Source organism: Hordeum vulgare, chromosome 1H (assembly GCF_904849725.1).
Source record: "Hordeum vulgare subsp. vulgare chromosome 1H, MorexV3_pseudomolecules_assembly, whole genome shotgun sequence".
NCBI classification, from domain to species: domain Eukaryota; kingdom Viridiplantae; phylum Streptophyta; class Magnoliopsida; order Poales; family Poaceae; genus Hordeum; species Hordeum vulgare.
In genome coordinates, this window is record NC_058518.1 from 15520422 (window position 1) to 15534834 (window position 14413).

The 14413-nt window shown below is 46.1% G+C and overlaps 1 protein-coding gene across 1 annotated transcript; it reads left to right on the plus strand.

Annotated features, from left to right (window-relative positions):
• Nucleotides 1–8900: 8900 nt before the first annotated feature.
• LOC123449823 (calcium-transporting ATPase 4, endoplasmic reticulum-type-like) lies at nt 8901–14097 on the plus strand. Its single transcript, XM_045127204.1, has 8 exons — nt 8901–10383; nt 10607–10673; nt 10801–10922; nt 11053–11331; nt 11501–11878; nt 12479–12588; nt 12793–13021; nt 13117–14097. The coding sequence occupies exons 1-8, from the start codon at nt 8998–9000 to the stop codon at nt 13693–13695; spliced, it is 3150 nt and encodes a 1049-aa protein (XP_044983139.1). The 5' UTR covers nt 8901–8997; the 3' UTR covers nt 13696–14097.
• The last annotated feature ends 316 nt before the right edge of the window (nt 14098–14413 follow it).

Below are 14413 nucleotides of genomic sequence, written 5' to 3' on the forward strand. Positions count from 1 at the left end.
AGTAACAGTGCACGTGCAACGCACGTGTAATCAAATGAATTTTCTTATTCATTAGGTTGCCAACCAGTTAATATGGGATAAAAACAATGAATATCTAGCGTACACAAGTAATGAGCTATCCTAGAAATTAAAAACTTAAGCCTAATGAAAATAAGCCTAAAAAGATGCATTATATTAACATGAGGGACCCCTACGAAGGCCAAAACGGTCAGTGCAACAGGAAAATTTTAAGTTTTTTGGAGCAACATGGGGAAACCTTGTGGCCTCATGGGGATCACCGATTCCATTATAGTGGGTGTCGAGGACGATGGAGATGGGGGGCGACAAAGACGTAAGATATCTGAATTTAAGTACAATTACTTCTCCCTTATATCTTGTGCAACAACATGCATCATGTAGTCTGAAAATTACTGCATTTATCTTTCGATCAGGTGAACTAAAAAAACCATCTCCCACGTATTACAGTTGAGAATGCAAATGGCTCCTTGAAAATTCGCTGAACTAAAAAAATACCGATTGAATAGAGGAAGCATCAGTCTAGTATCATGGATCCGTGCTGAACAAACTGTTGCTCCCGTTCCTACGTTAGCCGGGGTTTCGTCCTCGTCTTGGCCTAGTGCGACCGCAGGGCAGACACAGAGTGGGAGAGACAACAGGGCGGTCCAGGCAAGCTTCAAGCCCGGTGTTAAGGGACGGCAAGGAGATGATGAACAATATTGGAAAAATAATAATGGCTGACAAATATCATGATGCATATGAAGTGAGCTTAACCATTCTCAAAAAGAAAACTGATAAGAACCTCACTATGGTACAAAATTGAGTAGGAGTTTATGTATGCACATGAAACTTTAGATCTACAATTCAGATGTAGTTTGAAGAAAACATGTATTTCACTGAATCTTAAACCTAACTACAGAAGTCGCAAGAACAAAGCTAAACAAAACCATTTAGGTTGCTGACAAACAATTAAACCGTGGAAGAGAAGGACAACAAGTGCTCAAGATGGTATCAACATAGAGACTTACCGGATGCCAAATCCCTCAAGCTCCTTCTCAATGAGGCGTTTGTGAGTTATAGGCCTTATGGCGTCAAGAACAATCGGAATAACATTACATGTCCTGGCTGTGCTGATGACCTGAAAATTTTATCATTCATTAAAGATAAGAACATGGGATAACTCTGGAAATTCTTAGACCACGATGTGCATAGAGTGTCCTGAATAATAAAAATAGTGTGCACAGGTTATAAGACAGGGGCAAACCCCTTCGTGGTATAATAAGTTATAGTCTTATAGAGTACTGAAAAGCATGAATTTTGGCTGAAATTGTTTCAAAAGATGGTAAGCAGAGCATGTAGAAAACTTAATAATCCACAAATTAATTGGTTTTGAAAAGTTACAACACAAAGGAAATTTATTCTTACGATCTCACGAGATGTAAAAGAATATCCAATTAAGTTCCCAACCATATGTAATAACAATGTACATTATGAGCTTGAACTAAATATTAAGTTCTCACGAGATGTGAAAGCTCAATATTAGTTGCTACAATGACAATTAGCATGATTTATATAGTGCACTATACCCATTTCCTCCCTAAATATAAAAAACATTATCAGGAGAGAGTGGCAATGCATTTTTCTACATACTCATGCCACAGATGATTTCTATAATAGGTGGGTGTTCAGATAATTCACACAAAAGATGGGTCCTAAATGTTCACATAAATATACTTCATCCAATAGTTGCATTCACATCAACATAACTCAAAAGACAAAAAATAATAGATAGAAACTAAGAAAAAACAAGCAGGAATACCTCAGACTAACCATGTCTAGTTTATTTCTGCACTTTAAAAAAAATCATATTTGGACCAGAAAACAAGCTAATTTATCAAAGATTGTGTTGCACGGGATTGATATGTCCACTTCCAGATTTTGGATTTAAGGCTGGGGAATTCTATTAGAGGAAGTCACACATAAGGCTGATAATCAATTTATGCCAACAATGTTTACACATCATGGATAAATTGTTCTAAAAACATGGACAAATTAATCTTTACTACACACAATAAAAATCGAATACCTCAAATATAAATTGGAGATGAGTTCGTAGACATGTACGTATATCTCTCAGATATATCCTTATATGGATCGTCTTCAGGCTCACGTTTCTGTAAATGAGTTGTAATAAGAAAATCAGTGAGAAATTTACCCCGAACAATTAGAAGATCAACAAAAGCTAAAATCAATGCCAAACTCATCACCAGCAGGCTGCGTTTGCTCCCTAAAAAGTCATCCTGCACTTACCAAGACATTATACCAATTTTTCCTCTTTAATCCGGTGACCTGTCGTGCAGGTGTGGACTGGGTACACTTAACGATGAATATGTTTGCTTGTTTAATAATTGTATAGATGACCAACTCCAACTCTACCTAATGACTTGAAGAGGTATTTGTACAATATATGGCTCCAAACATGAAAGATATATCAAAATTTGTATCAAACTGCATGATGTGTGGTGTAGGGAGGGGGATCCGAAGTGTTCTCAACAGTATCCCTTTATTTTCAGAATCGCAAAATAATCACCAAAAGAGAGTGGAAAACATGGAGGGATACTATTTTCTTGAAACGGGTTCTCCATATGTTGCATGCCTCCATGGACTAAAAGCATAAGATAGCTAACAGGAAGTAAACATAATATGAAATGTAACACAATATACAATTTTATATTATTTTTGTTATAAAAAAGATATTAAATTCTATTTTGTTTTCGTTGCAGTAAACTCAACATATTAGGTTGCATATACTAACGTTAGGATTGACACAATATAACTCGCTGTGAATTATAGCAGAATCAGTGGTGAGAGAACTAAATCAATAAGTATTCTGCTTGCAAGCAACATAATGGCTGGCAAAAGTTATCTTATCAGAAGAAACACAATCTGCTATTTTCTGTAGAAGCACAATATGTGAAACTGCTCTCCCCATAAAATAAATTTTATCTTCTCACCATCATTATCTACCAGCACAATTTGCTTTCTTTCTGTAATCTAAAAGGCTCCATGTCAAAATCTTCTCAATCCTGCAAGTAAGAAAGGGTGGGTTCTGTACCTTTCTCTAACAAAATCAGTTTCTACAGTTCACCTAATAAATTTTTATTGCAAATAGTAAATTTCTTCCTTTTTTATTCTCACCACTAAAGGAGAGTCTTTATTTATATCACAAGGCACACATGTTTTTCTTACTTGTACAGATCTGAAGTCTTGTAGTAGTCAGCAAATTCCATACTCAGGCGTACTTGTGCAGCAACTGAACTAACCTCAAGCATCCACATTGCAGGGTTGTACTTATCTTTGATTTTAGGCACTCGAGGAACCGCCTGGTAGCATTGAACATAAGATTAGACATAAACAATATTTATTTTAGTTATTTAAATGAATCTCCCACTGAAAAAGAAATCATCATCATGCAAAACTATCTGTACCTCGAAGTATTCAATCATTTTATGTGAGTTGTGACCCAATTTCCTAGAGTATATCACTTGGCCTCCTCTTTTAAGTCTTGCAGTTGACACTGGACGGACAGTGGTTTGCACAATCCACCAGCTATGTCAATGCTTGGCTGGTGGATTGTGCAAACCAGTGTTCGTCCAGTGCCAACGGTGTTCCTCACTGTTCTCATGACAATTGCTGCTGCTCTTGCATTAAGACCTGATGTCGGTTCATCCATGAAGATGATCGATGGATTTGCGATGAGCTCCACAACTATTGTTAAATTAAACGAGCATTCCTTTCATCCAAGAAATGGAATGGAAAGTAGTAGGGAGATCAAGAGTAAGCATGACTCCCACGGTATATCAGAGATGCATGTCCTGAATTAGTTGGACTTGAGGGCGAGGAATTTCTTCCACTTGCGTGCGAGGAGATGTACCCTCAAATTCGAGATTTGCGAGTGTATTGTTCAAATAATAAGTAGTACACGACAGAATAGTCAAAGCGACATCCCAATTTAAAAATTCTAGCAGTGCTTTCCTGTAACCTTGTCATATATAGAGCATGTATGAGTCCATAAGGACATCCTACCAAATGTCATGATTAAACATTACGAAGAAAATTTGGAAGCAAGTAAAACCAACCACCTCACAAATATGCCATCTTCAAATGATGGCCGATCTAAGATTACAACATGATGAATTAAAAAGACATGTATTGCAGTACCATCATGCCAGAACAAGAATGCATAAATATTCCCACAAAGAAAAATAAAACAATGAATGCCCTACAAAATATGAAAATAGATGCTCAAATTAAAGATCCTAATTGACAAGACAATAGCTGAATAAATCAAGGGAAAACGGGGATTCGGTTTGTTAGGTTTTTAAATAGGAGGGAAGACCCCCTATTCAGTTTAATGTAATGTGTTAGTCCAAATAATCTTCAAGTTGTTAGGAATCTGAATGGTAGTATGATTACAATAACCACCTCTCATTTTTTATCCAAAATATTAGAGCAATTTGATGAAGGCGATCAAAGTGAGTGCCCGTGGTAAACAGGGAAAATTCGACACACGAGAATGGTGAGGTAGCAGCTCTAGGAAATTACAAGTGTGACTTTATAGCCATAACATAAGCCACAAGCCTTGATGGCTAGTATATCACACTGAAATCGATACATTTTGTTGTAGTGGCTCATAAGATAGAGAGACCTGCGATCATGCATGCGGATAACATATGTAAATAGTACGAAAGCTAATTCCAAATCCTATCCCATGCTATGGGATCTACTAAGTAGTAACGGAGATAGAAGGTGTAACAACAAATGCAAACGCAACATGAGTTTTAGTCATGAAGAAGGGTCAAAGCAAATATAAAAGAAGGTTTCTCTCGCAAGGGAAGGACCAAATATTAGAACCGAGTATATACGTAAATCCCATTGCAAAAACTACCATGAATAGAAGTAATGCCATGCCAATGCTTAATTCTTCGATCAGTAATTATGCAATTGAATCTCTCATGTCATACTCTCATTATTCTTCTAAAAAACTAATGTTGACTTCAATCCATTGAGAACTTGAGTATAAACAAAAAGGTGTGTGGGGATACATTAAGCACCCATTCATGTACAAAAGAGCATTCAGATTCATCTCTAAAAACATCAAGTCAAAGAAGCGTGTCAGAGCACTGAGAAAGCTATAAATCATGCAGAAAATAACAATCAACAAGAAATAACCTTTATTCTTCATATCTTTGGTGTTCGAATGAATAAACTGCACGTAACAGCCAGGAGCTGCACATATCCTTGGCGTTTGAATGAATAGACTTTGGAGAGCAACCAAGAACTGCCCATATACTTGGCGTTCGAATGGATTCAAATTTCAAAGACCCTGATCTGAGCTTGGCAGATGGTGACAACACTGAACTGATTCATTATAGTTGTTAACTCTGTAGATTTGTGTGCTCCCTTTCAGTAGTTCAATCCGGGTAGGATTTGAACAAAGGTCAATGTAAAATCTAGGGGAAAATGAAACAAATAGCATCATATAAGGATGAAGGAACATATGGGGTATGAGAGGAGGGAAACTAAAACAGAGAGGGAGAGAGATCAAACAGGGGAACTCGTCGAACATGTACTGGGCATCCACGCAGTACATGGCGGCCGCCGTCGGGGGCGAAGGGTGGCGACGTCGGGGGCGGCCGCGTCGGGGGCTGAGGGTGGCGGCGTCGGGGGCGACCGTCATCGAGGGCGGAGGTTGGCGGCGTCGGGCGCGGCCCCGTCATGGGCGGAGGTTGGCTGCGTCGGGGGCAGCCGCCGTCAGGGTGGAGAGGGGCGGAGGTTGGCGGAGTCGGGCGCGGCCGCTGTCAAGGCGACGGTTGGCGGCGTTGGGCGCGGCCGCCGTCAGGGCGGAGGTTGGCGGCGCCGGGGGTAGCCGCCTCAGGGGCGGAGGTTGGCGGCGTCGGGCGCGGCCGCCGTCAGGGGCGGAGAGGGGCGGAGGTTGGCGGAGTCAGGTGTAGCCGCCGTCAGGGGCGGAGGCTGGCGACGTCGGGGGTAGCCGCCGTCAGGGGCGGAGAGGGGCGAAGGTTGGCGGAGTCAGGTGTAGCCGCCGTCAGGGGCGGAGGTTGGCGGCGTCGGGGGTAGTCGTCGTCAGGGGCAGAGAGGGGCGGAGGTTGGCGGCGTCGGGCGCGGCCGCCATTAGGGGCGGAGGTTGGCGGAGTCGGGTGTAGCCGACGTCAGGGGCGGAGGTTGGGAGCGTCAGGGCGAAGGTTGGCGGTGGCGGAGAGTGCGGGCGGGCCGAGCGACACGGCGAGAGAGGCAGGAGGAGGTAGGGCGAGCGGGACGAGGCATGACGATGTGGGGGTGGCAATTAGGGCTAACGAAAACTGTCAGTTTCGTTAACGACGTTTGTAGACCCTTGATGAGGTAATTAAACGGTTTAGATTAAGAGTTGGATCTGCCTTCTCGTGCTTTTAATAGTAGAGATTAAACGACTTGTGCGCACTGATGTGAAGGCGGACTTATATGTTTTGCTCGAATGAAAATGAAGAAATTCTCACCCTACAAATATGATCAAAATCTGGCTTAGTTTATCTTTTTTTTTTTCTTGAAATAAATCTGTAAGAAGCAGCAGTAGTACATTACGAAATTCTTGTATGCACGTTTGCACAAGCGGCGGTGCACCATGGCTCCTGCCCAGCACGGCCGGTGCAGTAAGAGCATCACTACTATTACACTTAAATCTTTAAAATAACTGTTTTTTTATAACTTATGAAAAAACGCGTAGACTAAACCCCTTAACCTTCAAACCATTAAAAAATTTAAAGGATCCAATCCTCAAACCCCACCCAACCCGTAGAAGTGAGGATTGGGGAGCGAAAACTACGCCAACCCTCAAGCCGTTTCATCGTCGCACGGGAGGGACTTTTCCCCGTTCCCATCCGTCGCCGCGATTCCGACCGAGCCGCGCGACCGCCGCCGCCGCGCCGAGCTTTCTCCTCGCAGTCCGGCCGCCCCCAGCCTCCTCAGCCTCTCCCCCACCTCCTCCAGCCGCCGCGCCCCGCCCCCGGGCCACCTGCCGCCTCCCGCACCAGGCCGCCTGTCACGCCCCGCCCCCCGGCCGCCCGCCGCCTCCAGCAACCAGATGCAGGCCGGCCCCAGGCCTCCTCGAGCTCTGCTCGCCGCCCCAGAGGCAACCGCGCCGCCCCGAGATCTTCTGTTTTTACCTTGTTTTTGTAATAAGGGTTGGTTTGAGGGTTGTAGTTTTTGTTCCTGTTTTTCAATCCTTAAAAGTGTCAAAAGAAATACAAATTCTCAACATTTGAAACTGTGAGTAGTGATGCTCTAAAAACGAGCCCGTGCCGTTCGTGCGTGCGCTCGTTCCACACAGACAGAGAGCACGCCGTCATCAATGCATCTTGTTTCACGCGGAGAGGCCTGCTGACACCTGCGTCCACGGCCGCGCAGGAGAAGAGCACCGAAGCGACGGATTGATGTGATGATGAGGCTGACCATAGCGAGGGTATCATAGCTAGTAACATAGTCTTGAGACTAGTAAATATGATGATGTGTTAAGTAATTAAAAAAAGAGAGAGTTAGGGTAACATACTCCCTCCATCCACAAAGAGGGTGTTTGGATACTCTCTAGTCATGTGACTAGTAGTAGTCAGACTAGAAGTTTGCAGTGCTGTTTGGAAGGTGACTACTACTAGTCATCATTAAATGTCTCAGTATTAAATTATTCTCTCTTCTTTTCATTTATCTCCTCATTTATCTCCCTTCTATTAGCATGCCCGCATGGGAGGATGAGCCCGCAACAGGATGGACCCGCCAATTAATTAGAGAAAAGACTTTAGTCAGTAAAAGTTGGGAGTGGGGTGACTAGGGACTAAACTAGTTTTAATCACCCATTAGTTAGGGGTGTTTGAAGGTTTACTGACTAAAGGTGACTACTACTAGTCTCTAGTCTTTAGTCTCTAATGATCCAAACACCCTCAAATAAGTGTATATATAGCTATTATCGTAGTCCTGAGACTAGTACTTTTTTCAATAAAGTTAGTCAAAGTTTAACTAGTTTGACTGACAGAAAAAGAAACAATATACTTGTTACCGGACGGAGGTAATAGATACCATACCATGTTAAATGTTATGTTACTATGTGTGAATGCATGTCAATAAATAAGATCACATATGAGTATGCACTATGAAGATAGCACACTGATGGAGGAGCCACGGAAAGCGCATCGAATGCCCACCATTGATGACGATGAACAATTGGCGGAATAAATACCGCTGCAACAAGAGTGAGACGGACGGTTCTACCCCTCGCGCGTGCCGGCTCACCCGCCCGCTTTTGGCAGGCAGCGGTTGAGAGTGGCCGCACCGCACCGCACCGCATCGCATCACGCACGCACGTACCGCCGATCCGCCATTACCATCCATCGCCCCGCACGAAGCTTCCTGCCACCTTCGTGGGGCTCCTGGCCTGCGCGGTGCGGGCGCTGCTGCTGCTGCTGTTGCTACTACAAGTAGTCGTGGCGGGAGGCCTGGCATGCCGTTCCCACCTGCCCACCACCACCACCTCCTCCTCCCTCCTCTAGCCCCCCAACCACCCCCTCCACTCCCCCCTCTCCGTCGAGCCAGTGTCTGACTGACTTACGACCGGCCAGAGCTCCCTCCTCCGCCCGCCGCCGGGAGTCGAACTCCCGTCCGACTCTGCACGCCCGTCCGGGGGAGGCGTGCCGGCCTTGGCGTTTGGGTTCTTGGTTCTTGGTTGATTGATTGATTGGTTCGTTGCGGGGCGGAGGGAATCCCGGCTCCGCACGCTAACAACCGCCTCGCCCCAAGGAAGAGATCTCGCCCCGGACGCTACCCGTGCGGGGTATAAGATTAAGACCGGCCGCGTCCCGGGGCCGAATTCTGTCGATTTCGCATTGCCAAGATCGCGCCGGCGGCGGCGGAGGATTTTTCATCATCGTCCAAGGCAAGAGGGAGGAGGGGCACGCGATGGGCGAGGCCGGCCACGACGCGCCGGCGGCGGTGAAGGAGGGGTTCCCGGCGTGGGCGCGGAGCGTGGAGGAGTGCGAGAAGCGGTTCGGGACGGACCGTGAGCGCGGGCTGACGTCCGGCGAGGCGGCGGCGCGGCTGCGCGCGCACGGGCCCAACGAGCTGCTGGAGCACCCGGGGCCGTCGGTGCTGCAGCTCGTGGCGCAGCAGTTCGAGGACACGCTGGTGCGCATCCTGCTGGCGGCCGCCGCCGTCTCCTTCGCGCTCGCGCTCTCGTCGTCGGCCGGCGCGCTCACGCTCTCGGCCTTCGTCGAGCCGCTCGTCATCTTCCTCATCCTCGTCGTCAACGCCGCCGTCGGGGTCTGGCAGGAGACCAACGCCGAGAAGGCGCTCGAGGCGCTGCGCCAGATCCAGTCCGACCACGCCGCCGTGCTGCGGGACGGCGAGTGGGCGCCCGCCCTCCCCGCGCGCGACCTCGTCCCGGGCGACGTCGTCATGCTCCGCGTCGGGGACAAGGTCCCCGCCGACATGCGCGTCCTCAGGCTCGTCTCGTCGACCCTCCGGGTCGAGCAGGGGTCGCTCACCGGCGAGACCAACTCCGTCAACAAGACGGCCCACGCCGTGCCCGCCGAGGACGCCGACATCCAGGCCAAGGAGTGCATGGTGTTCGCGGGCACCACCGTCGTCAATGGCAGCGCCGTCTGCCTCGTCGTGCACACCGGGATGGCCACCGAGATCGGCAAGATCCACTCGCAGATCCACGAGGCCTCGCAGGAGGACGACGACACCCCGCTCAAGAAGAAGCTCAACGAGTTCGGCGAGGCGCTCACCAAGATCATCGGCCTCATATGCATCCTCGTGTGGCTCATCAACGTCAAGTACTTCTTGACCTTCGAGCTCGACGGATGGGTGCCCAGGAACATACGCTTCTCCTTCGAGAAGTGCACATACTACTTTGAGATCGCCGTGGCGCTTGCCGTCGCCGCCATACCCGAAGGATTGCCTGCCGTGATCACCACCTGCCTCGCCCTGGGCACCAGGAAGATGGCCGCCAAGAATGCACTTGTCAGGAAGCTGCCCAGTGTGGAGACTCTGGGCTGCACCACCGTGATCTGCTCCGACAAGACCGGGACGCTGACCACCAACCAGATGTCTGTCTCAAAGCTTGTTGCCATCGGTGATGCCCCAGGGAAAGTGAGGAGCTTCAAGGTGGACGGCACGTCGTATGATCCACGTGATGGCAAAATTTACGACTGGCCTGCAGGGAGGATGGATGCAAATCTTGAGATGATCGCAAAGGTTGCCGCTGTGTGCAATGATGCCAGCGTCTCACATTCTTCAAACCAGTATGTTTCCACCGGAATGCCGACCGAGGCCGCTTTAAAGGTGAGGATTGGTACAGTTCATGCTAACCTCTGTTTTTTCTTCTATTTCACAGTATTTTAATTTGAGAATACATGGTGGTGCTTAATTGATCCACAACTGAACAGTTTAGGATACAGTTATCGCTGGAGTTTTGGTTGTGTCACCCCAAATTCGGACAGTACTCATGTTGGAAGACATTCCATTCTTAGGCTCCCATGATGATTAATTTGTTGGTTTCTTGTAGGTCCTGGTGGAGAAAATGGGTGTACCTGAAGGAAAGAATGGCCTGTCGGTGGATCCGTCGACATTAGGTTAGCATCAATGCATGCTTTCGAGCTTAGCGTAACATAACTTACTATTTTGGTATTTTCTGATACGTGCTGCTGAGTTAAGCTACAACCGTATACTGAGCATTTTTGTGAAATTGTTTGCTGTCAGGCTGCTGCCGATGGTGGAGCAATGCTGCCAAAAGGATCGCCACGCTCGAGTTCGACCGTATGAGGAAATCAATGGGAATCATCGCTACCTCCAAATCAGGAGGCAACACTTTACTTGTTAAGGTGCGAATGTCGTATCTCTTGCTATACCGCCATTTCCCACTGATATGTCAAATAAACTTATCCTGCATTATACCATTGTTTTATGTTCGCTGGAGTGACACTAAGCGCATGATGATGTGTGCTGATGCAGGGAGCTGTTGAAACCTTGCTGGAGAGGAGTAGCCATATTCAGCTCCAGGATGGTTCAGTTGTGCCTTTAGACGAGAAATCAAGAAAAGCCGTTTTGGCAAGTCTCCATGAATTGTCAACAAAAGCTCTGCGGTGCCTCGGATTTGCATACAAGGAGGATCTCGGTGAATTTGCAACATATGATGGCGAATACCACCCTGCTCACAAGCTTTTGCTGGATCCAGCCAATTACGCGGCAATTGAAACTGACCTGATATTTGTTGGTCTTGCTGGCCTAAGGGTAAGATTGTGCTCCTCTTTGAGGATATGTTTTGTATCAGTGCTGCTCTACACTTCATAATTTGTAATATAGAAAAATCTGTTGGCTGGGGACCATGATTTGTCAATATGCTTTTCTGTATATGATTCCTTGCAATGCTCACAAATCTCTATTCTGAATGTTTTAACAGGATCCTCCGAGGGAAGAGGTCTTCGATGCTATTGAGGACTGCAGAGCTGCGGGCATCCGTGTTATGGTGATTACAGGAGACAACAAAGAAACTGCTGAAGCGATATGCCATGAAATTGGTGTATTTTCACCTGATGAAGACATTACCTTGAAGAGCTTTACGGGGAGGGAGTTCATGGCACTTGAGGATAAGAAGACATTGCTGCGAAGGAAAGGTGGCCTTCTGTTCTCTAGAGCAGAGCCTAGGCACAAGCAAGAGATCGTGAGGCTGTTAAAAGAAGATGGTGAAGTTGTTGCTATGACTGGAGATGGAGTAAATGATGCCCCTGCTCTAAAACTTGCTGACATTGGTATAGCAATGGGTATTACCGGCACTGAGGTATATTCTTAATTCACACTATCTTCGCTGCTTTTGAACCACCTTTTTTGTTCTCAGTTGAATCAGAGGCAGTACAAAATTTTCTATTATGTTAAATGGAAAAGTTATATTCTTATACTATACTGTAAATGCGCGGATGCAGAATTAACAGAAAACAAATTAAAAAACACTAACCGAAAACCTGGAACCACCATCACACACAACAGTTCCAAAAACAAATTTTCATGATGCAGAGCAGAGAATAGATGTGCTTTCCCCTTCGCAAGGTAGCCTAGCTAATTATCCATCATTTTGCACTTTAGAGTCTTCAAGGTCTTTTGCTTTTAAATCACTTCTTTCATTGGGTTTCCTGAGAAAAACTATTGATTTCTCAAATGTCTTGCTATTTGTCTTCCAACCTACTTTAGAAACCCGTGAAATGTATTGATTGCCAGTCTGTCTGTCACTGTTTTTATGCTAACTAGATAATACTTGTTTGAGTTAGTTTTCTAGTTATATTATTAAACATAACTTCAGAGGTTCTAAGAAAAGGGCAAAATTATGTTTTTGTTCAGCTTATAATTTCGGCAACAGTATCTGAAACATCATTGTTTTTTTCAGGTTGCCAAAGAGGCTTCTGACATGGTACTAGCTGACGACAATTTCAGTACCATAGTTGCTGCAGTTGGTGAAGGAAGATCTATTTACAACAACATGAAAGCTTTCATAAGGTTTGTGCACCGAGAGCCTTTTCCCCATTTTTATTTCCAGTTTTGTGGTTGCTTGCAGGTGTGGTGCTTGTTCTATATTGTTCCTGAATCGAGCATGATTGCGTGATTGGGACTATTTATGTACTTTAACTAGATTTTACATTCAGTTGTTGTAAAACCTTCTGTTCCTTGAGTATTCTAAAGGTCTTTGCTTCACTGCTGCAGATACATGATTTCTTCAAACATTGGTGAAGTTGCCTGTATCTTCCTTACCTCTGCTTTGGGTATTCCTGAGGGGTTGATACCTGTTCAGCTTCTATGGGTAAATCTTGTCACTGACGGCCCCCCTGCAACTGCTTTGGGTTTCAACCCACCTGACAAGGACATTATGAAGAAACCACCAAGGAGGAGCGACGACTCACTGATCACTCCCTGGATTCTGTTCCGTTACCTGGTAAATGATCACCACATATCTGTTTGATTTCGTTTAGGGATCTCTGCCTTTATTTCCGAGATCAATTTTTCTCACCGACCTTACGTTACTTGCAGGTCATTGGCCTTTACGTGGGGGTTGCAACCGTTGGTATCTTTGTGATCTGGTACACCCATGGATCTTTCATGGGTATTGATCTCACTGGAGACGGCCACACACTTGTCAGCTACTCACAGCTCTCAAACTGGGGCCAGTGTTCTACCTGGGATAACTTCACAGTTGCACCCTTCACTGCTGGTGCTAGAACTTTCACCTTCGACGACAACCCCTGCGACTACTTCCAGGCCGGCAAAGTGAAGGCGACGACGCTCTCTCTGTCCGTGCTCGTGGCGATTGAGATGTTCAACTCTCTCAACGCCCTCTCTGAGGACACGAGCCTGCTGAGGATGCCTCCGTGGGTCAACCCGTGGCTGCTCCTGGCCATGTCGGTGTCGTTCGGGCTGCACTTCCTCATCCTCTACGTGCCGTTCCTCGCACAGGTGTTCGGCATCGTGCCGCTCAGCCTGAACGAGTGGCTCCTGGTGCTCCTTGTCGCGCTCCCCGTGGTGCTCATCGACGAGGTCCTCAAGTTCGTGGGCAGGTGCATGACCGCTTCAGGCCCCAAGCGACGCTTAAAAAAGCAGAAGGGCGAGTGAAGTCGGCGGCAGCTAACAGCGGTTATTCCAGACGCCGCGGTAACTAATCATCAACAAAAAAACCAATTTGTTCAGAATGTTCGGACCATGTAACAGTGGTCGCCAAAGGAAGGATGTTTATTCAGCGTATAATATATATAAGAAACTGGGGTAGATAAAAAGGGTTCTCGAACAAGCTCTCGCTTTTCGCGGAGACTGAACTTAGCAGCTCTGTTCTTGTTTTTTAGTTGTTTTTTTAGGTTGCAAACCTTTGATTATATATCTTGTGAATTATACGTAGGTAGTAGTCCTTCGGTCTCAGAGTGTTGGAATATTGCTTTGTTTTTGTTGTGAACTATTTGCCTAACTGGAGTGCAAATAATTATACATCACATTGGAACAGCCATTTCTGCCTATTGTTAATGATGCTGTTTTAAATCTCTGTGATGTGCATATCCAATGAATTACAGTTCTTTGGAGCGTATGATGAGAAGAAACAGAGTATGTGCTTTGAGATGTTGTAGTTCATACACCTGCAAGAACTTTTTGTAGTACAGTCTGCTTGTTCTCAAGCACAGCTCCAGCATAGGCCTCCTGCCACTTGTGCTTGCATAAGTAGCAGAGAATGGACGTTTGGCTCTCGGGAGCCATGTAGGCTGAAATTTTTGAAAAATAATAATAATCAAAATTCGAAAAATTCTGAAAAAATATACAACTAAACAAGGATCTGATCCGAGTG

Excerpts from the sequence above, each read along its gene's own strand:
- LOC123449823 (XM_045127204.1), top strand. The coding sequence starts at position 8,998 with ATGGGCGAGGCCGGCCACGACGCGCCGGCGGCGGTGAAGGAGGGGTTC. Across the intron at positions 10,674-10,800 it reads GGTGGATCCGTCGACATTAG|GCTGCTGCCGATGGTGGAGC; the intron begins GTTAGCATCAAT and ends GTTTGCTGTCAG. Across the intron at positions 12,589-12,792 it reads AACATGAAAGCTTTCATAAG|ATACATGATTTCTTCAAACA; the intron begins GTTTGTGCACCG and ends TCACTGCTGCAG.